General features: G+C 34.8%; 1 protein-coding gene across 36 annotated transcripts in view; it reads left to right on the forward strand.

Annotated features, from left to right (window-relative positions):
- LOC102624505 (uncharacterized) overlaps positions 1-24438 on the forward strand; it is a 66745-nt gene that overhangs the window by 40291 nt on the left and 2016 nt on the right. For 5 of the 36 annotated variants that reach the window (XM_052438365.1, XM_052438340.1, XM_052438325.1 and 2 more), the window contains 4 exons: positions 762-918; positions 1574-1754; positions 1841-1912; positions 2615-2722. In XM_052438365.1, coding sequence (XP_052294325.1) covers positions 762-918; positions 1574-1754; positions 1841-1912; positions 2615-2722 — 518 coding nt within the window. Of the gene's footprint in view, positions 1-349; positions 654-761; positions 919-1573; positions 1755-1840; positions 1913-2437; positions 2533-2614; positions 2723-3258; positions 3577-4149; positions 4472-18187; positions 18345-18987; positions 19169-19254; positions 19327-20018; positions 20127-20639; positions 20661-20687; positions 20955-21609; positions 22032-24438 lie in introns of those variants that run through there. The other 31 variants (XM_052438362.1, XM_052438364.1, XM_052438355.1 and 28 more) reach the window with 25 other exon arrangements.

A 24438-nucleotide genomic window follows, 5' to 3' on the forward strand; every position in this document is an offset into this window, starting at 1 on the left:
ATCATTTGCTAGAATAACTTAATATTTTACTATTTTGTTATATTCATTTTATACAGGATTAATTCATTGTATCAAATGTTGTAATAAATGATACTTGTGTAATTTCATTTAGTTTTTTTTTTTATTATTTCATAATTGGCCTGTACGGTATCTTTAACTTTTGTCCTTTTTCCGAATTTCTTTTATTTTAGAGAATGTTTGTTTTAGTTCTGATCTTGCATTACTGAAACGTTTCATTCATTTTTCCCAAGTACTTTGGTTGCTTGTTTATCGGGCAGTACTGCGATAGTGATTTCAATTTACAAAATTCTGTAAATACTACTTATTATTCTTGTGTCGTTTAAGGTAGTGTGAAGTTAATATTATCACGATGGCTTACATTCCACCACATTTGAGGCGTTTGAAGGACCCCGAGAGGCCATCTCCAGTTCCGGAGATGCTTGAGCCTATATTCAACAGAAAATTAAAATTGGGATCATCCAAGAATGACACAGGCGCGTATTCAAATTACATTGAGTATGGAGACCATGCCGTGCACAGATTGTTTGTCTGTGGCTTGGATAGTAATAACAGTATTTCTTCTGACCATTTCGAGGAGTTTCCAGAGGAGCCTGATGAGCATAAAAGATCAGTGACCATTAATCTGGCCAGAGGTTAGTGGTTGGCATTTTTAGTTTTATGTTAGATATGTTCTACTTTTGTTCTTGATTTATGCAGGTGTTAACTTTAGTTATGTTGACATTTGGATTTTTGGTTGGTAGATAATGATATAGCGTGTGCGAATACATCAAGAAGCCCATGGGAATCGATAGCAGAAAATGTATGGCCAGATGTATTGAGTGCTTGTAACATTGTCAAGAACGAAATGGAGGAAAAACCAAAAATGTGTGCTAGATTTGGCAATATTCTTTTCGATGAGTATGTGATCTGGTTCCATTGCTGTTACAGCTTGAATGTTTTGAGTTAGATCATTCCTTTCCTTTCTTTTGACTTTGAAATTATAGCAACGAATATGCATATTCACACTAAAATCTGACAGAAATCTTGTGGTCATATAAGTACTGGCAGCTAAAATTACGAACTTTACCGCTAACCCTAGCGCCATCAACGGATGACTGTAAATCGGATCTCCAAACCAGGGACACAAGTTAACATTGCTTGTAAAAGCCAGAGAGGAAAAGATTTATTAAAAAATAAAAGGAAAAAGAAAATGCCTAGATCAATGACTTATAGTGCATGCACTTCTTTCAGACTTCTCGTGGAAGCTTCCATGGCATCTAGAATTTGGCTTTGGCTTTAGTAGTTGCCGCTGGAAACAAATGTATCCATTGTTTAGTATTTATACATTTCTGGTCCAGGAAACAAATCCATCTGTTGCCATGGCCAAGTTTAATTGTTTGATATTTCATTGGGACAACAAACTATACCTTTGCTTGGCCTATTTCTTACAATAAAAATGTTGCTATATGTATCCCGTATTTCCATTCTTCTATCACACCTTTGAAACCTCAATTAATTTTCTTATCAAAAGTTGCTCAAAGAAATAATTATTATATCATTCATCTTGATGCAGGAACGATTTACCGAGCTTAGAAAGTGCAACCGAACGTCAAGTTGCTGAAACTGTTTTGAAGCCACTGAGGAGATGCTTTAACACACCTGTCCCCGCTGCATACGTGGAGAAAATTGTACATGAAGTTGTGCCAAAAATTGGGGTTGATTTTGTAGAGTGCAAGGATATTTACAATGTAAAGGTAGTTCTTCTGCTAAACATTCACGATCAAGTTTCTTTTATCTCTCACTTAATTAGCCATTAATTGTTTTCCCCCTTCTTGTCTAGTTGTATGACGGCACACGACATATTACATGTAAATGTACTGTTAACGAAGATCAAAAGCTTGAGCTCTATAAGGCAAGTCTTCTGCATTTTGCTAACTGTTATTTATGGACAATGGGTTGAATCTTGTGTGTGTTGCCTGTATTTTAAGGGGACATTTTGCTAGTTTAAACATTGCAACAAGACTTCTGATGAATTGAATTGAATAGTTGAGGGTTTGAATATAACCTTTTCATTGTGATTATAAAGGAGGTACCAAATAAACGCAATAATCATTAACAATGAGATGAAACCTTTATGCCTCACCCAGACCTTTTTGAAGTCTCTGCAGGAATAATCTCAATTTTGAGGAAAAGAATTTAAAATGAAGAAGAAAATTCTCAATGAGTAAGAATATACTTCTGATTGAGGAAGAGGCTTGTTAATTCGATAAGGAAAGATCTAGTTAATATTATAAACCAATTAAAATTTGATTTAAGTTAGCAGTTAACTAATAATTGAATGTCTAAACCAATAAACTATGTATTGCATTACAGTTGCGAATATAAAATTACAAAAATACTGCTGATTATGGACCTAACTGAATATGCCAATGTTTAGGAGTTCCTTTCAGCATCATGGAATTTAGATTTCAGTAATCTTTTTCATTTGAGTATGATGACATCCAGAGGACCGGAACTATCAAGTATCTGATGGTAGTCATTTTTTATTATTTTTTAATTATTTATTGTTGTTTTGTGAAGAGTGTCATCTTGAATATGAACATTTTTCTTGTAGGTCGTACTAGACCAAGTTCGTCACATGGTAGCTGATATTGTATGTTTTGATGAAGATCTAGACCTGAGGTTGGCACTATATACAAGGAGTACCTTATCTGCCCTCTCTGTAAGTTAATCTGCTAGTTTGCGCCTGTTTTCCCTAGACTTTTAAGTTACCCCTTCATTTTTTTCTCTTTTTATTTTATTTGGTTATTGCTCATTAGAATCCTCATCGTTAGAGATGCTGAGGAAGAAAAATTCAAGACCAGGGAAAATAAGGAAATCTTAAACTTATATCTGTGTTTTCATCATCAAAAGTTTACTTTCGAAGGGTTGAAAAAACAAATTTATGGCAAGCTTAAAACGGTTAAACTTTAGTCCTGCATTGCCCTTTCCTTGATATCAGAAACCTTACATATGTTAAAAATTAAATGATAAATAAATCATTAGATTTTCAAAATTAGTTACCATCAATTAGAATTAAAACAAAAGTTAAATATAAGGTTTTTCTTGTTGTTGGGGTGCGTGTGTGCTCTCAATCTGTTGTGCGAATGTACATGTTTATTTTATATTGCTGAAAACAATCTTGAGTTATATCTTATATTTTCTATGTAGGCCTAGCAAATGAATTCCATGCTGAAACTGTAATTGTAAAATTTGCAGGATGATGAAATGAACAACATTAGAATTCTGATTAATTCAGCCATCCCAGATCCTAAGGTAAAGGGTGGGTTAATATGGCCCATGGGCAAGTCATATTCCGGGAATTACACAGTTGTTGGGGTTTGGCACCATGAACTTAAATCATATAAAAGCCCATCACTAAAGCTCAAGGTAATAAATGTTGATCGATTTCGTTTCAAGACTGGAACTGGGGTAGCTACAATCGAGATTAATCTAAAGTTCAGAAGAATAGTTTCGGAGATTCAGGTATTTGCTGCTTTTTGCTTTAACTTTATCACGTGATCTGCTATCTTTGTGTATGATTATATAGAGCTTGAAATTCTTGCTGTTACATCATAAGGTTAATGCATGTATCTTCACACATTTCTTATTGAAGTTTTATTTTGAGCTGTAATTATAATTTTCAATTTTTACTATTTGATGGGTATTTTCTTGTAGATTGCTTTACCCCCCCCCAAAAAAAAAGTTTGAACGAGAATATTTTTAACAGTGAAATAGCAAGATTCTAGTGTATAATCTTTATGAACTCATTTTAGTTGTTAAACAGTTATCCCTCTCTGTTAGTTTATTTATTCTGTCGTAAGTAACAAATGACTTTTTAGCTATTGCCTAAATTGGAGTAAATGTGATTTCAAAACTGAGCTTCCAGCTTATGACTTAGAAGTCTTACGTGTGTGTCTTGCACTTTGTTTTACAATCACCATTGGAAGAGTAGCTAGAGTTTGTTAATTGCTTCAATCCCAGGAGTAGTGTTTTGAAACATAAATATGTGTCATGATTGGCTTTGTCCCCATGCTCATGCAAAATTAGTTTTGTATTTGATATCTTTCATCTTTCATTAACATGTTCTTATTACTTTTTAATTGTCAGGACGGGGAGACTGATACTGATTCCATAAACAATGGGTTTAAAGACAACTTGAGGTTAATATGGGACCATTTCTTGTCAGGGGAAGATTGATACCGATTCCATCTACAGTGAGTTTTAAAGACAAGTTACGGGATGGTTTCTTGTCATGCGAGCAACTATTGACATAAACAGCTCTCCTCCTATTTCGTTCATATTTGCATGTGTGCGCATCATGTGCTCATTGCTGTTGAAAGATGTAAGCGCAAGAATAAGATCACGTTCATATCGAATAGTACTAAAATGTATAGACTTGTGTTAAGTCGTTGCTTGAGTTCCTTAATTCTGTTGGTTTTAAACAAAGAAAAGAGAACACAGAAAATTGGGGCTGTTAAAATTGCATATCATTCATTGCTGCAGTATTTGAATTTATACAAAGAAAAGAAACAAACAAAGCCAAAAAATTTGCCTACATATCTTTAACATATATCTGATATCATAAAATTCAAAAAAAAAAAAAATTTCTACAATCTTGCAGGATATTATTGACGGCATAATCATATCTTGCTATTTTATTTTTGCTCAAATCCTACCGTAAATATAGCATTGTCATCACTCCTTTCTATTTTTGCTGCAGACACCAATTCTTTTCTTCAACAATTCAAATCTAGATTTTGACAGTCCCTTTTATTAAAATGTCAGCTAGTTGATCTTCTTTTTTACAATGCACAAGCCTTACTTCACCATTCTCTTGGACTTCTTTAACAAAATAATACTTAATTTTGAAATGTTTTGTCTTCCTATAGAACACTGGATTGTTAGAAATTATTATGGCAGCTTAGTTATCAATAAAGATTTTAGTTGCATCATCTTGAATCATTTTCAAATCTGTCATAAGCTTCCTTAGCCACAAGACTTGATTGAATGTAGCAGCAGCTGCGACATACTCAGCCTCAGCAGTAGACTGAGCTATGATTTCTTACTTCTTTGAACTCCAATAGAAACAACTTGAACCAAGACTAAACAAGTAGCCTGATGTGCTCCTTATATCATCACATGATCTTGCCCAATCACTATCAGTAAAACCATGTAAGACCAGCTTGTTTGCCTTCTCAAATTTTATTCCATGATCTAAAGTTCCCTTAATATACCTAAGCACTTTTAGCAGCTTTGTAATGCAATTCACTTGCGCAATGCATATACTTGGATAGTAAACTTACAGCAAACATTATATCAAGTCTTGTCGCTGTCAAATACATCAAGCAACCTATATTACTCCGATATAATGCCTCATCAACCTTTCAGCACCATCATCTTTACTAAATTTCTCATTTTGACCCAAAGGAGTACATACTGACTTGCAATCCTCCATGTTGAATTTCTTTAGCACTTCTTTAGCATATTTTTGCTGTCCAATGAAGATCCCTTACTGTAACTTTTGAATCTCCAAACCTAGAAAGAAAACCATCTCCTAGATCAATCATTTCAAATGCTTGTATCATTTGAACCTCAAATTGCTTCATCAATTCTTCATTGCTTCTTGTGACAAGCAAATCATCAACATAAAGTGAAACAACAATCAATTCATGATTAATTACTTTAATATACAAAGTTGACTCACTCATGCTCTTGTTAAAGCCTGTGTTCAGCAAATGATCATCAATCCTACTGTACCAGGCTCTTGGGGCCTGCTTCAAGCCATATAATGCCTTTTTTAACAAATATATTTTCTTCGAATCTGCAACAAAACCCTTAGGCTGCTCAACAAAGATTTCTTCATTCAAATAGCCATTCAAAAAGGCTGATTTTACATCAAGTTAGTAGATTTTCCACTACTTTTGTGCTGCCAGTGCTAAAGCAATCTAATGGTGTCCAGCTGTGCTACAGGTGCCAAAGTTTCAGAAAAATCAACACCAAATAGTTGAGTATACCCTTTTACAACCAGCCTTGCTTTGAATTTGTTTACAGAACCATTAGCATTAAGTTTGGTTCTATAAACTCATTTCACACCAATAGCCTTCTTGTATACTGATTTGTCCACCAACTCCCAAGTTTTATTTTTATGAATCATCTTGATCTCATCTTCCATTGCTTCAAGCCACTTTGGATCCTTAGCAGCCTCATTATACCCTGCAGGTTCAAGCATAGCTATATTGCGCTTTTGATAAATTTCTATAAGTGGTCTGGTACCTCTTATTGGCTCATCATCAATTATATTATCATCTTACAATTCTGGTGCTGCTTCCTCTGCATAAACTTGTTCAAGTTCAGTTGTTGCCCAATTACATCTTCCAGCTTCATCAAACTTAATATCTCTACTTACTATGATTCTTCTCGTCAAAGGTTGATAAACTCTGTAACCTTTGGTGAGATTGTTGTATCCTACAAAAACTCTATATTCTGTCTTTTGATCCAACTTCTCCCCTTTTTACATATGGAACAAGAGTAAAACATAAACAACCAAAATTTCTCAAGTTATGAATAAAGGTTTTAAAACCAAACCAAGCTTCAAAAGGTGTTTGTTGGTAACCTGTTTTACAGAAATACAACAATATTGACATCCTCAACCCAAAATGCTTTTGGCATTTCCTTATCAAACAACAGACATCTAGCCATCTCTATAATTGTCTTATTTTTCCTCTTACTGACTCCATTTTATTGAGGTGTATATGTTGCTGTAAGCTGATGTTCAATCCCTACAGCTTCGCAAAACTTAGCAAATTTATCAACTATATATTCAGTCTCATTTTCAGACCTAATCACCTTGATTTTACAGCCACTTTGATTTTCAATTCATGTTTTAAACTTCTAAAACAAACTAGCAACTTCAAACTTTTGTTTGAGAAAGTAAACCCAACACATTCTGTTAAAATCATAAATAAGAACCATAAAGTACTTGTTACCATTTAAGGATGCAGTTCTCATAAGTCCACAAACATCTGTGTGGATTAACTAAAGCCTTTCAACTCCTCTCCATACCTTATTAACAGGGAATGGCAATCTAGCTTGCTTTCCAAACTAACAAACTCCACACATTAATGCTCCTCCTCTATTGAAAGTCATTCCTCGCACAAGATCATTTTTCTGCATGTAATCTAATGCAAAATAATAAAAATGCCCCATCCGCTTATGCCATAACTCAGCCTAGTTCAGAGTACATTGATATGCACTAGATTCATCTTTGTTCCAATTTAAGCTGAAACTTTTGTTGTTCATTTTTACAGAGAACAACACTACACCATTTGGGTCAGTATTGACACACGTGTTATTCTTAAATACAACAGAATAATCTTTCTCAAGCAATTGTCCCACACTCAGCAGATTTTGATCAATTTTAGGAACAAGTAATACATCAGAAATTAACTTCATACCTGCTAAGCTTTTTATTGTAACTGTCCATTTACCTTTCACTTCAATATACTGCCCATTCCTAACTTTAACCCTTGAAACTTCTGACTTGTTTACTTCTTCGAAAAGAGATTCATCGAAAGACATGTGATTTGTGCATTCGTTGTCTATAAGCCAGTCATCACATGAACTGTTACTTGAAAAACAATATACAACAAAAATTGCTCATCCTGTTGTTGTTCTGTTGCTTGAAACTTGGTGTCCTTCTTACTATTTGTTTTTACACACCCTCTCTATATGCCACATTTGCTTGCATGTCTTGCATTGAATGTCAGGCCCAAACTAACATTTCTTTTGCGAATGAGAGGTTTTCTTACAGAGAGGACACGGGGAGTGTTTGCACTTGTTGCCTTCATTGATGCTGCTTTCCCTTTTCTTGTAATTCTTCTTACTCTATTATTTCTTTTTTTTTTTGCGCCTCTTTGAGCTTGATCAACCTCTTTCACTTGAAATGTTCCTTCAATTCTCTCGTCATTTCTGTAAGCTCCCCTTTGTTCTTGAGCTTGTAGTGCATTGACCTTTACCAATGTTATTGTTAACATATCTCTGGACTCTTTATGTGAAGAGATTTTAGATTCAAATCTCTCAGGCAAGGTCACCATAATCTTTTCTACAACCCTTTTATAAAAAAAACTCTTCCCCTAGCATTCTAATTTTATTGGCAATTATCATCAACTTATATTTATAGTCATTAACTATTTCTGTCTTCTTCATTTTCTGCATTTCAAATTCCCTTCTCAGGTTCAGGACCTGCATTTGTTTTGTCTTGACGTTCCCCTGATATTCTTACTTCAAAATATCTCATGCCTGTTTTGTTGTTTCACAAGTCATGATCTTTGTAAAAATTGTCTCTAAAATTGCAGAGTGGATGCATATTTTGGCCTTCTGTCTCCTTTTTCTTTCATCCCTGTTATTCCTCATATGAGCTATTGTGGATCCTCGGGATCTGCTTCCACCAAGTCCTATAGGTCGCATGCTTGCAAGTATGATTCCATTTTCACAGCCCATATTTGACAATTTTCACCTGTGAAAACTAGAGGAGCAGATAAGAAACCATTTCCTCCCATACTGAATTTTAGGCTGAAGGCTAAGTGCTTGATTTAGTATAGGAAGCCTCTTTGGATTTACTCACACATTACATGTCCTTTAAGAATATGAGCTCTAAAACCACTTTGTTGGTTTTAAACAAAGAAAAGAGAACACATAGGAAATTGGGGCTATTAAAATTGCATATCATTCATTGTTGCAGTATTGAATTCATACAAAGAAAAGAAACAAACAAAGGAATTTATACATATCTTTAACATATATTTGATATCATAAAATTCAAAAAACAAATTGTTCCTACAATCTTGCAGGATATTATTGACAGCATAATCATATCTTGTTGTTTTATTTTTGCTCAAATCTTGCAGCAAATATAACATTGTCATCAAATTCTCATTCTGACCTAGTTTTTACCTCAATTTTTTTAATTTTCTGTGTAATAGTTGTATTTGGTCTAAGCTTGGTAGTTCCTGTGTAAATTTTTGTATGTATGGAATGTATATCAACAGCCTACAACAATATAATTTGATTTTATTTCTAAGTTATGTCTTTCAAAATTAATCTGGTGATATACCTGAATCACTTGGGATCCACCTGCAAATGTATATTGGGGAAAAGTATTCTCCCTGCCTTTTATGTAATCACACCCACTAATAATATTTGTTAAAAGGTACTTGATATATGGTTAAAACTAGAGGTAGCCAATGGGCCGTGCCGTGCCACCCCAAGCCCATCAAAGGAAGCCCACGCGTGCTCGTGTCGTGTCGTACCCACTATGCGTTTTGTGCCGTGCTTAATTTTTTTTTTACTTAGACTTGGCCCAGCACACGTGTCGTGCCCACTTGTGTCGTGTCCTGGGGTGTGTCGTGTTGTGCCTAAGAAAAAAAAGTCCACTAAGTTTTTCATTTTTTAGTTTTTTAAGAGCGCATGCCAACTTGTTGTCTTATTTTTTTAAGCCTATATACTTTTTTGGATCCATGTGCCTTTATTCAATTTTAATAGAATAAAGAATTCAAAACTCAAGTTCATATTCAATAATAATAAATTAATAATAATAAGAGAATGTAATATTAATTATAAAGTTTGACTTTATATTAGAATTCTTTTTTAGTACTTAACAACAACAACAATAATAATTTTTTTTAATGATTAACTTAATTGTTAACTTGGAATTACGTAGAGTCATATATCATAGTTTATAATAATATTAATGCACATTTATAAAATCATGATATCAATTATTTATTTAATAAATTATAAACATAAATCAATTTTATTTTTTTTGAAACTAAGAACTAAATAAATTTAAAAAATTGAGCTAATAAAATATATTAAAAGATTCAATTTCAAGTTATTTATAAAATCATAAAATTTTAAGTTTACTTTTATTAAAAAATGAAACGTGCTTATTGCGTGTTTTTTCGCGTGCCGTGTTTTGGCACATCTCTAATCGTGCCGTATTTTTAAGGCCCACGTGCCTAAACTCTAAGCCCGGCCTAGCCCACGTGTGTGTTATGCCGTGCCACGTGCTCACCAAAATGTGCTCGTGTCGTGCCGTGCTGTACGGACACGTGTCGCGCCTCGTGTCGTCCAACCCATTGGCCACCTCTAGTTAAAACTTATTTAAATTAGTAAACTCATCCAAACGGTGTCACTTTGAATATTTATTGTGAATGTGTTTTTGTCAAGATTTAATCAGCATTTTATATATCAGTGCTTTTTTTTCTTTTCTTTTACTTTTAAACTGTTGGTTAGAAGTCTCTCCTTGCAACTGAAGGAGATGCCTTTCTTAAAGCAAGAAAAAAAAACTGAAAAGCCCTCTTCAAAGCTTGTGCAAGTGACATACGCAGATATGCTGCTTTATATATATATATATATATATATATATATATATATATATATATGTAAGTCTAAATATCAGCTGAGCTCCTGAGCCAACAGCCAACACTAGGAAGTAATTTTAAAAATTTTGGTAAGTACTGTTCTTTATTTATTTTGAATTTTTGTTCAATTTATTATATTTTCACTTCAGTTTTGCTTCGGGGTACTCGTTATGTGCATTTCTTTGATGATTTTGGTGGGTTCTTTTAAGCTCATATTTTACTGTTTCCACGGGTTAGTTTAGCTTCTTCTACTAAGATAAAATTATTTGCTTCAATAACTTAATCGTTTGCGATATTATTATGTGATTGTATGTGGAGTTATTTCATTGTATCAAATGTTATCATAAATGATGCACGAGTAATTTCATTTAGTTTTCTTTCCTTCTTTCATAATTGACCAGTAGGATTTCTTTCCTTTTTTTTCTTTTTTATAAAAAAAAAAGGGTTCTCTTTGTCTAGAGAATGTTTGTTTTAGTTTTGATCTTGGGTTACTGAAACGTTTCATGCATTTTTCCCAAGTATTGTTGTTGCTTGTTTATCGGGCCATATTGCTATAGTGATTTCATTTCATAAAATTCTGTAAGTACTTATTACCTCTAGCGTGGTTTAAGTTAGTGCCAAGTTAATCATTTATTAACCACCAATCATATTAATAAATAAAGATCAGATCAGAAGAGAATCCTTATCCAGTTAATATTATCATAATGGCTTACATTCCACCACATAAGCGGCATTCGAAGGACCCCAACAGGTCAACTCCAGTTCCGGAAATGCTTGTGCCTGAATTCAACAGAAAATTAAACTTGGGATCACGCAAGCATAATCCAGGCATGAAGTAAATTACGTCGAGTATGCAGACCGTGCCGTACAAAGATGGTTTGTTTGTGGCTTGGATAGTGATAATAGATTTCCTTCTTCTGTCCATTTTGAGGACTTTCCAGAGGAGTCTGTTGAGCATAAAAGAGGAGCAAAGCCCTTAGTTTTAGTGACCTAAAATCTGGCTAAAGGTTAGTGGTCTGTATACATTTTTAATTTATCTTAATATGTTCTACTTTCGTTCTTGATTTACGTCCGGTGTTAATTTATCTATTGGGAGGAATGTACATTTTCATTTCATATTCCTGAAAACAATTTTGAGTAGTCCCCGCAAATGAATTCGATGATCAAACTAAAATTTTAAAATTTTCAGGATGACGAAATGAACTACATTAGAAACCTGATAAATTCAGCCATTCTGGATCCGGAAGTAAAGGGTGGGTTAAGATGGCCCATGGGGAAGTCATATTCTGGGCAAAGATACGGAGTTTTTGGGGTTTGGCACACTGAATTTAAATCATATAAAAGCCCATCACTAAAGCTCAATGTAAGAAATGCTGATCGATTTGATTTCAAGACTGCGATTGGGGAAGCTACAATTGAGATTAATCTGAAGTTGCGAAGAATAGTTTCAGAGATTCAGGTATTTGCTGCTTTTTGCTTCAACTTTTATCACTTAACCTGCTATCCTCGTATATGATTACATAGTGCTTGAAATTCTCTCTGTTCCATCATAATGTTAATGCATCTTCGATTTTCACACTTTACTGTAATTTAAATGAGTCCCGATCCAGTCACAGGTGGTGGGTAGTCATTGGCGCAGCTGCGGGCCCCACAACACAGCTCCACCAATGACAAATCGCCATGGGCGCGCACATGATCGAAATCCTAATTGAACATATTATCTGCAAGAACCCTGTTTAGTGTTTTATTTGCTTTGTTTCGTCTTTCATTGAAAGAAATTGAGAGAAAATATTGTTTGGTTGCTGAGAAAATATCTCTGAAAATTTCCAGAGAACTTTCGGATTTCTTGTGTTTATTTTTCTTAGAAGAAATGTTATGATTACAACTTATTTATACTCAAAGCTCAAGGATTACTAAAGCTAACGACTAACTAATTCAGTTGAATCTTCACATGCATAACCACAGCTCGATATACAGAGTAATCACACCAGACTGTTAACTACTTAAGCTGAGGTGGCAGCTGAGCTGTCATTCTGCTTACATTCATCTGACGTCACCAGCTTGCTGGTTTTCCTTAGCTTGTGCAGCTTCCTCTTTTTTGCACAATGAGCTTCTCTAACAGCCCCCCTCAAACTCAAAGGACAAGAGTGAACATTGAGTTTGTCCCTCAAGTAATTAAACTGTATGAAGGAAAGAGGTTTAGTCATTATGTCTGCAACTTGATCTGCACTTGCTATATATTGAATGCTGAGCTCCTTATTAAGAACCTTGTTGCGAATAAAATGTATGTCAATCTCAATGTGTTTTGTTCTGGAATGGTAAACTGGGTTCTTGGCTAATTCAGCTGCACTAATGTTATCACACCAAATAATAGGTTTAGCTGTGTAACATACTCCAACTTCAGCAAACAAGGACTGCAACCAAGTTAATTCTGCACTAGCTGATGCCAATGCCCTGTATTCACTCTCGGCACTTGACCTAGCTATTACTCCTTGCTTTTTAGAAGACCATGATATAAGATTATTACCTAGGTAGATACAATATGCACTCACTGATTTCCTGTCATCTAAATCACATGCCCAATCAGCATCTGTAAATCCAGTAAGCTCCATATTGCCTTCTTTGATGAACTTTAAACCATAGTCCTGAGTGGCCTTTAGATATCTTAAAACCCTTTTACATGCCATGAGATGCTGTAGTGTAGGAGCAGACACATACTGACTGAGTTTGTTAACTGCAAAAGCAATCTCAGGCCTTGTCAAAACCAGATACTGCATGCTTCCAACAATGCTTCTATAGTATGTAGGATCTTCAAGATAATGACCAAGCTGTCCTTGAACAGACTTCTGTAACTTTAGACCAGTGCTTAAAGGAGTATCAATGCCCTTACAATTAATCATATCAACCTTAGCTAACAAATCTCTGATGTATTTCCTCTGAGACAGAAATATGCAATCTTCATCATATAAGACTTCTACCCCAAGAAAATAAGATAAAATGCCAAGATCTTTTAAGGCAAAAGTTGAGCTTAGTGTTGCAATAAAATGTTCTAATTCAGCACTGCTAGGACCTGTAACCAAGATATCATCCACATATATCAACACAAGAATCATGGAAGTATGACTCCTTTTCAAAAACAGAGATGTATCAGAAGTGGTATTAGTGAATCCCCACTGCAGCAAGCAGCTCTTAAGTTTATCATACCAAGCTCGAGGAGCTTGTTTAAGTCCATAAAGAGATTTGCGCAATTTACACACATAACCAGGCTTTGTGTTGTCAATAAAACCTGTTGGCTGAGACATATAAACTTCTTCTGTCAAATCCCCATTGAGAAATGCATTATTGACATCAACTTGTCTAATTTTCCACTTGTTCATCACTGCTAAGCTTAATACCACTCTGACAGTTGCTGGTTTAATAACTGGACTAAAGGTTTCAAAGTAGTTTACCCCTGCAATTTGTTGAAAACCTTTGGCAACAAGCCTAGCTTTGTATTTGGCTACACTCCCATCAGTGTTGTATTTAATCCTATACACCCACTTATTATCCACAATCTGTTGATCAATCTCTTTAGGAACCAGGGACCAAGTATTATTGTGAACTAAGGCATCATACTCATCTTGCATAGCCTTCACCCATCTGGAATCACTCAAAGCTTCTTGCACTGAATCTGGTTCTTTGTGAGTGAGAATGGCTGCATACACTTTTGGTTTAAAAATGCCAGATTTGCTTCTGGTGGTCATAGGATGAATGTTGGATTGTATTTGAGGTAAGTCAACAGGAGGAGTTAATGATGTTGTATTATCAGAAGCAGAGGCAGATAAGAAATGTTGTGTATTAACAGGTAGATGAGTTTGAGAACTTACTTGCTGTGAATTTTGATCATTTGTTGTTTGTGCAGGATTTTCTGAGTGAGGTGAGTTGCTACTGTCAGGGTTTGCAGATAAGGAATAACCAGTGCTATTTTCAGTAAATGATTGAGCAACAGGTAAAGTGGAAAGATGATATATTTGCTGAGGAGAAAAGGAAGTAGAAGAAAGAGGTGATGATGATGACTCAGTGAAACAATGAAAGCTAGAATCAGTAGAGTAAGGAAAAGTGAGTTCATCAAATATGACATGTCTTGCTATGTAAAGATGACCTGAAGGATGTAAGCACTTGTAACCTTTGTGTGATGAACTATATCCTAGAAAAATACATTTGCTGGAATGATAGTCAAATTTGTGTTGGTTATAATCCCTCAAGTAAGGATAGCATGCACAACCAAAACACTTAAGCATACCATAGTTGGGTTGGTGTTTGAAAAGTTTCTCATAGGGAGACAAAAGATTGAGAACAACAGAAGGCAATCTATTTATGATGTACACAGCTGTATGAAATGCTTCCCACCAAAATTTAAAGGGTAATTTAGATTGAGCTAGTAGTGTAAGTCCCATTTCAACAATATGCCTATGTTTTCTCTCAACCAATCCATTTTGATGATGAGTGTATGGGCAGGAGTGTCTAAAAATGATACCACACTGATTTAAGAACTCAGTGAAAGGTCTGTACTCACCCCCTCAATCAGATTGTAACTGCTTGATGGTGGTTTGAAACTGATTTTCAACCTGTGTTTTGAAAAGCTTAAAGACACTTAGAGCTTCAGACTTAAACTTTAGAGGGTAGATCCAGGTAAACCTGCTAAAATCATCCACAAAACTGATATAATAGTGATATCCATCTCTAGTGTAGACAGGTGAAGGACCCCAGAGATCTGTATGTATCAGTTCTAAAAACTTGGCTGTTTTGGTTGTGGATGAAGGGAAATGAAGCTTATGGCCTTTGCCCATTTGACAAGCTTCACAGATGTATTGCAGTGCTTGTGTTATTTGATTATCAGAAAAATTTGCAGACTTGATGTTTTTGAGAACATGCTTTAAGATATATTGATTGGGATGACCAAATCTATTATGAAACAAAGCAATCTTATTCACTGATGTTGTACAAGATAATACAGTAGATGAATAACAAGATTTTGAGTTGCTACAATCTGCATCATTCACATCAGTTACAGAATTAAAATGAAAACATGACAGCATTGACATTGGCTTATTTGAACTGATCTGAGATAGAAAAGATGATTTAGAGAATGAGTATGGTTTGAATAACAGCCTATATAGTCCTCTTTCAGCAATACCCTGCAGCAGAACTTCCCCCTTCAGAGCATCCTTCACATAACAAATATTTCCAAGAAATTCAACAGACAAATGGTTATCATATGTGAGTTTAGAAATACTCAATAAATTTTTGGTAATTGAAGGGACAAGAAGAATATCTTTCAGTACTATGTGTGGATGTTTGTGTTGAGCAAATGAAGTTTTAAAAACAAATTTAGCATCACCTACATGAGTTATGGGCAAACCTTGTCCATTTCCAATGATAAGCTGATCAGAACCACTGAATTCCTCCCTGACCTGCATATTAGCCATGTTGTTGGTTAAGTGATGAGTTGCTCCACTATCAAGATACCACCCTTCATCAGCAGGCCCTTCAAAATTTGCAAGGTAAGCAGCTCCAGTAGCTCCTGGTGCAGAAGACATTTCAGATGAACAATGAGGCATAGAAGAATATGTCACTGGATCCAGATTGTAAGACTGATAATTTGAGCAATTCATAGCATAAGAATCATCAAAATATGGTGCAAACTCAGCATGTGAGTCAAAAGTAGTCATATAAGCTGACTTAGGTCCTCTTCCTCTGCCAAAATGCCTTGACTGTGGCACATAATTTTCAATATATCTGTGCCAACAAGCATCAGCTGTGTGCCCTGACTTATGACATATCTGACAAACAGGAATGTTATCATCTGATTCAGTTCCAGCTGACACAAAACCTTGACCATGAGGCTTAGGATGTGATAAGACTTTGTGAAACTGCATTGGCATAGAGTTGCCTCTTCCAAAATTATGACCACTGTTATTAAAGCCTCTAGGATATGTATTAAACATCATTTCTCTTCCAGCATTTCTGTTTCCATTATAAATTTGTCCACGATATCCTCCATAACCAAAACCTCCTCTTCTATTATTCCCTCTGACTTGAGAATAATTGGAATTCATCACTCCATAGTTAGCATTGAACATGACTTTAGTATTCTGATTGGTCTGACTGTGTTCTAATCGTGCCTCATGTGTTAACAGTAAGGCATAAGCATCATCATAAGACATCTTATTAGCTGTGATAATAGATGCAAGATCTAGATAACCAGTCCCTAATCCATTTAGAACTTGCATTAACAGATCCCTTTCTGACATAGGACTACCAGCACAGGCAAGTTTATCAGCTAATATTTTGACTTTTAAGCAATATTCTTCAACAGACATGGATTCCTTTCTAAGTACATTCAATTCATAACGAAGTTGCATTATTTTAGCTTCAGACTGAGCTCCAAATTGCTTCTCAATAGATCTCCAAGCATCTCGTGAATTTTCACAATTAAGAATAGAACTGAGAATACCTTCATTAACTGATGATAACAGCCAGCCAAGTAGTATTTGATCCTGAGCTCTCCAATTTATGTATGCTGGATTATCTACTTTCTGCACTGATCCATCAGCTGTTGTTTGAATGATATGTTGCTCTGGTATGATCTGATTTTCAGATATGAAATCTTCAAGCCGATTTCCTCTGATTGATGTAAGAACTTGTTTTCTCCAGATTAGGAAATTAGATCGATCTAGTTTTATTGGATTACTAAATGAGAATGAGATCTGTGAAGGTTGATTTGCATTTGTTGAATTTGAAAGTGTTGTTGTGTTGCTGGAACTAGCCATATTGGCTCTGATACCATGAAAGAAATTGAGAGAAAATATTGTTTGGTTGCTGAGAAAATATCTCAGAAAATTTCCAGAGAACTTTCGGATTTCTTGTATTTATTTTTCTTAGAAGAAATGTTATGATTTCAACTTATTTATACTTTGGTGGGTTCTTTTCAGCTTTTGTTTCACTGTTTCCACTGGTTAGCTTAGCTACTGTCTACTGAGATAAAATCATTTGCTAGAATAAGTTAATCTTTTGCTATTTTGTTATATTCATTTTTTCCTCTCTTCTTTCATAATTGGCCTGTACGGTATCTTGAACTTTTTTTTTCCTTTTTCCAAATTTCTTTTATTGTAGAGAATGTTTGTTTTAGTTCTGATCTTGCATTACTGAAACGTTTCACTCATTTTTCCCAAGCACTTTGGTTGCTAGCTTATCGGGCAGTACCGCGATAGTGATTTCAATTTACAAAATTCTGTAAATACTTATTATTCTTAGTGTGGTTGATGGTAGTGTGAAATTAATATTATCACAATGGCTTACATTCCACCACATTTGAGGCGTTCGAAGGACCCCCAGAGGCCATCACCAGTTCCGGAGATGCTTGAGCCTATACTCAAGAGAAAATTAAAATTGGGATCATCCAAGCATGACACAGGCGCGTATTCAAATGACATCAAGTATGGAGACCATGCCGTACACAGAAAGCTTGTCTGTGGCTTGGATAATAATAACAGCATTTCTTCTGACCATTTCGAGGAGTTTCCAGGGGAGCCTGATGAGCATAAAAGATCAATGACCATTAATCTGGCCAGAGGTTAGGGGTCGGCATTTTTAGTTTTATGTTAGATATGTTCTACTTTCGTTCTTGATTTATGTCGGGTGTTAACTTTAGTTATGTTGACATTTGGATTTTTGGTTGGTAGATAATGATAAAGCGTGTGCGAATACATCAAGAAGCCCATGGGAATCGATAGCAGAAAATGTATGGCCAGATTTATTGAGTGCTTGTAACAATATCAAGAACGAAATGGAGGAAAAGCCAAAAATGTGTGCTAGATTTGGCCATATTCTTTTCGATGAGTATGTGATCTGGTTCCATTGCTGTTACAGCTTGAATGTTTTGAGTTAGATCATTCCTTTCCTTTCTTTTGACTTTGAAATTATAGCAACGAATATGCATATTCGCACTAAAATCTGACAGAAATCTTGTGGTCATATTAGTACTGGCAGCTAAAATTACGAACTTTACCGCTAACCCTAGCGCCATCAACGGATGACTGTAAATCGGATCTCCAAACCAGGGACACAAGTTAACATTGCTTGTAAAAGCCAGAGAGGAAAAGATTTATTAAAAAATAAAATGTCTAGATCAATGATTTATAGTGCATGCACTTCTTTCAGACTTCTCATGGAAGCTTCCATGGCATCTAGAATTTGGCTTTGGCTTTAGTAGTTGCCGCTGGAAACAAATGTATCCATTGTTTAGTATTGCTGCATTTCTGGTCCAAGGAACAAATCCGTCTGTTGCCATGGCCAAGTTTAATTGTTTGAAACTTCATTGGGACAACAAACTATACCTTTGCTTGGCCTATTTCTTACAATAAAAATGTTGCTATATGTATCCCATATTTCCATTCTTCTATCACATCTTTGAAACCTCAATTAGTTTTCTTATCAAAAGTGGCTAAAAGAAATAATTATTATATCATTCATCTTGATGCAGGAACGATTTACTGAGCTTAGAAAGTGCAAGCGAACATCAAGTTGCTGAAACCGCTTTTAAAGCAATGAAGAACTGCTTTTACACAGGTGTCCCTGCTCAATACATGGAAAAAATTGTACATGAAGTTGTGCCAAAAATTGGGGTTGATTTTGCACAGTACAAGGATATATACTGCGTAAAGGTAGTTCTTCTGCTAAACATTCACGATCAAGTTTCTTTTATCTCTCACTTAATTAGCCATTAATTGTTTTCCCCCTTCTTGTCTAGTTGTATGACGGCACACGACATATTACATTTAAATGTACTGTTAACAAAGATCAAAAGCTTGAGCTCTATAAGGCAAGTCTTCTGCATTTTGCTAACTGTTATTTATGGACAATGGGTCGAATCTTGTGTGTGTTGCCTCTATTTTAAGGAGACTTTCTGCTAGTTTAAACATTGCAACAAGACTTCTGATGTATTGAATTGAATAGTTGAGGGTTTGAATGTAATCTTTTCAATGTGATTATAAAGGAGTTACCAAATAAATGCCATAAACATTAAAAATGAGATGAAACCTTTATGCCTCACTAAGACCTTTTAGAAGTCTCTGCAGGAATAATCTCAATTTTGAGGAAAATAATTTAAAATGAAGAAGAAAATTCTCAATGAGTAAGAATATACTTCTGATTGAGGAAGAGGCTTGTTAATTCGATAAGGAAAGAACTAGTTAATATTATAAACCAATTACATTTTGATTTAAGTTAGCAGTTACCTAATAATTGAATGTCTAAACCAATAAACTATGTATTGCGAATATAAAATTATAAAAATACTGCTGATTATGGACCTAACTGAATATGCCAATCTTTAGGAGTTCCTTTCAGCATCATGGAATTTAGATTTCAGTAATCTTTTTCATTTGAGCATGATGACATCCAGAAGACCGGAAATATCAAGTATCTGATGGTAGTCAATTTTTATTTATTTTTTAATTATTTATTGTTGTTTTGTGCAGAGTCTAATCCTTAATATGAACATATTTCTTGTAGGTCGTACTAGACCAAGTTCGTCACATGGTAGCTGATATTGTATGTTTTGGTGAAAATCTAGACCTGAGGTTGGCACTATATACAAGGAGTACCTTATCTGCTCTCCCTGTAAGTTAATGTGCTACTCTGCGCTTGTTTTACTAGGCGTTTAAGTTACCCCTTCATTTTTTACTCTTTTTATTTTATATGGTCTTTGCTCATTAGAATCCTCATCGTTTGAGATGATGAGGAAGAAAAATTCAAGACCAGGAAAAATGAGGAAATCTTAAACTTATAGCTGTGTTTTCATCATCAAAAGTATACTTTCGAAGGGTTGAGAAAAACAAATACATGACAAGCTTAAAACGGTTAAACTTTAGTCATGCATTGCCCTTTCCTTGAAATCAGAAACCTTACATATGTTTAAAATAAAATAATAAATAAATCATTAGATTTTCAAAATTAGTTACCATCAATTAGAATTAAAACAAAAGTTAAATATAAGGTTTTTCTTGTTGTTGGGGTGCGTGTGTGCTCTCAATCTGTTGTGCGGAATGTACATTTTTATTTTATATTGCTGAAAACAATCTTGAGTTATAAGCCAAAAATGTGTATTTACCATATCTTATATTTTCCATGTAGGCCTAGCAAATGAATTCCATGATGAAACTGAAATTGTAAAATTTTCAGGATGAAGAAATGAACAACGTTAGAATTCTGATTAATTCAGCCATCCTGGATCCGAAGGTAATGGGTGGGCTAAGATGGCCCATGGGCAAGTCATATTCCGGGAATTACACAGTTGTTGGGGTTTGGCACCGTGAAATTAAATCATATAAAAGCCCATCACTAAAGCTCACGCTAATGAATGTTGATCGATTTTTTTTCAAGTCTGGAACTGGGATGGCTACAATCGAGATTAATCTGAAGTTCAGAAGAATAGTTTCGGAGATTCAGGTATTTGCTGCTTTTTGCTTTAACTTTATCACGTGACCTGCTATCTTTGTGTATGACTATATAGAGCTTGAAATTCTTGCTGTTGTTACATCATAAGGTTAATGCATATATCTTCACACATTTCTTATTGAGGTTTTATTTTGAGCTGTAATTATAATTTTCAATTTTTACTATCTAATGAGTATTTTCTTGTAGATTGCTGTACCCAAAAAAAAAAAAAAGTTTGAACGAGAGTATTTTTAACAGTGAAATAGCAAGATTCTAATGTATAATCTTCATGAACTCATTTTAGTTGTTATACAGTTGTCCCTCTCTGTTAGTTTATTTATTCTGTCGTAAGTAACAAATGACTTTTTAGCTATTGCCTAAATTGGAGTAAATGTGAATTCAAAACTGAGCTTCCAGCTTATGACTTAGAAGTCTTATGTGTGTGTCTTGCACTTTGGTTTTACAATCACCATTGGAAGAGGAGCTAGAGTTTGTTAATTGCTTCAGTCCCAGGATTAGTGTTTTGAAACATAAATATGTTTCATGATTGTTATTGCTCACTATTTCCTATGGCTTTGTCCCCATGCTCATACAAAATTAGTTTTGTATTTGGTTTCTTTCATGTTTCATTAACATGTTCTTATTACTTTTCTCTTTTAATCGTCAGGACGGGGAGATTGATACTGATTCCATCTACAATGGGTTTAAAGACAAGTTGAGGTTAATATGGGACCATTTCTTGTCATGGGAAGATTGATACTGATTCCATCTACAGTGGGTTTTAAAGACAACTTGAGGCTAATATGGGATCATTTCTTGTCATGCGAGTAACCTTGGACATAAACAGCTCTCCTTCTACTTCGTTCGTATTTGCATGCGTGTGCATCATGTACTTATTGCTATTGAAAGATGTAAATTCTCATTCTGATCCAGTTTTTACCTCAGTTTTTTTCCCGTATAATAGTTGTATTTGGTATAAGTTTGGCACTTCCTGTGTAGAGTGTTTTATATTTTCCATGTGTGGAATGTATATTAACAGCTTGTAACTATAGAGTTTGATTTTATTTCTAAGACGCGTCTTTCAAAATTTATCTAGTGACATACTTGAATCACTTGGGATCCACTGGCAAATGTATATTGAAGAACAATTTTCTCCCTGCCTCTTATGTAATCGCACCCACTAATAATATGGTAATTTGTTAGAAGGTCCTTGATGTCTGGTTAAAATTTATTTAGATTAGTAAACTCATCCAAAACGGTCTCACTTTCAATTTTTATTTTGAAAGTGTATTTTTAAAGATTCAATCGGCATTCTGCATGTCAGTGCCTTTTTTTTTTTTTAACTTTTACTTTTAAACTGTTGGTTAGAAGGCAAACAATTCACATTAAAGTGGAGCCTCCTTGGGACTAAAGGTGATGCCTTTCCCAAAGCAAGAAAAGAAAACTCAAAAGCCCACTTCAAAACTTGCGCAAGAAGGAGATGCTATTGACATATGCAGATATGCTGTCTTAATTTTTTTGTGCCTCTTTACATACATATAAGTCTGAAGACAGCTAAGCGCCTGAGCCAAACAGCAAACACTAGGAAGCAATTTTAAAATTTTTGGTTAGTATTTTTCTTTAATTATTCAAAATTTTTGTTCAATTTATTATATTTTCGCTTCAATTTTGTTTCAGGGTACTCCTTATGTGCATTTCTTTGATGATTTTGGTGGGTTCTTTTTAGCTCATATTTTTCTGTTTCAACTGGTTAGTTTAGCTACTGTCTACTCAGATAAAATTATTTGCTTCAATAAATTAATCTTTGCTATTTTATTATGTCATTTTGTATAGAGTTAATTCATTGTATCAAACATTATCATAAATGATGCATGTGTAATTTCATTTAGTTTTCATTCCTTCTTTCATGATTGTAGGATATCTTTTACCTTTTTTAAAAAAAATGTTCTCATTGTCTAGAGAATCTTTGTTTTAGTTTTGATCTTGGGTTATTGAAATATTTAAATTCATTTTTCCTAAGTATTTTTGTTGCTCGTTTATCAGGCAATACTCCAATACTGATTTCATTTCACAAAATTCTGCAAATACGTGCTGTTCTTAGTGTGTTTAAGGTAGCGTGAAGTTAATATTATCGTAATGGCTTACATTCCACCACATAAGCGGCATTCGAAGGGCCCCCAGAGACCAACTCCACCGGAGATGCGTGTGCCTGAATTCAACAGAAAATTAAACTTCGGATCACGCAAGCATAATGCCGGCACGAAAGTAAATTACGTCGAGTATGCTGACCATGCCGTACACAGATGGTTTGTTTGTGGCTTGGAAAATGATAATAGCTTTCCTTCTTCTGTCCATTGTGAGGAGTTTCCGGAGGAGCCTGCTGAGCATAAAAGAGGAGAAAACCCGTTAGTTTTAGTGACCAATAATCTGGCTAATGGTTAGTGGTCTGCCTTGTTAATTTATCTTAACACGTTCTACTTTCGTTCTTGTTTTATGTCTGATGTTAACTTAAGTTATGTTGACATTTCGCTTTTTGGTTGGTAGATAATGATGAAGTGAGTGGGAATATATCAAGAAGCCCATGGGAATTGGTAGCAGAAAATGTATGGCCAGAAATATTGAGTGCCTGTAAGATTGTCAAGAACGAAATGGAGGAAAAGCCAACATTGGCTGCTAGTTTTGGATATCTTCTTTTCAATAAGTATGTGATCTAGTTCCTTTGCTGTTACAGCTTGAATGTTTTGAGTTATATCATTCCTTTCCTTTCTTTTGACTTTGAAATTAAAGGAACGAAAATGCATATTCATACTAAACTCTGACAGAAACTTGTGGTCATACAAGTAATGGCAACTAAAATTATGAGCTTTTCCATTGACCATAGCCCCATCAATAGAAGACTGTAAATTGGATCTCCAAACCAGGGACACATGTTAACATTGCTTGTAAAAGCCAAAGAGGAAAATATTTATAAAAAAAAAAAAAGGAAAAATAAAATGACAAGATCAATGATTTCTAGTGCGTGCACTTCCTTCGTACCTCATGGAAACTTCCATGGCCTCTAGAATTTGGCTTTGGCTTTGCATAGGCACATTTCAGTAGTCGCTGCTGGAAACAAATTCATCCATTGTCTTAGTACTGCCGTATTTCTGGTGCGAGAAACAAATCACTCTGTTGCCATGGCCAAGTCCTGTTGTTTGATATTTCATTGGGACAACTAACTGTACCACTGCTTGGCCTATTTTTTCACAATAAAAATGATGCTTTATGTATCAAATATTTCCATTCTTGTATCTCATCTTTGAAAAGTGCCTCAAGGAAATAATTATTGTATCATTCGTCTTAATGCAGGTATAATTTACTGAGCTTAGAAAGTGCAAGAGAAGGTCAGGTTGCTGAAACCGCTTTGAGGTCAGTGAGGAGATTCTTTTACAGAGGTGTCCCTGCTACATACATGGAAAAAATTGTAAATGAAGTCGTGCCAAAACTTGGGGTTGAT

This window comes from Citrus sinensis, chromosome 3 (genome assembly GCF_022201045.2).
Source record: "Citrus sinensis cultivar Valencia sweet orange chromosome 3, DVS_A1.0, whole genome shotgun sequence".
NCBI classification, from domain to species: Eukaryota; Viridiplantae; Streptophyta; class Magnoliopsida; order Sapindales; family Rutaceae; genus Citrus; species Citrus sinensis.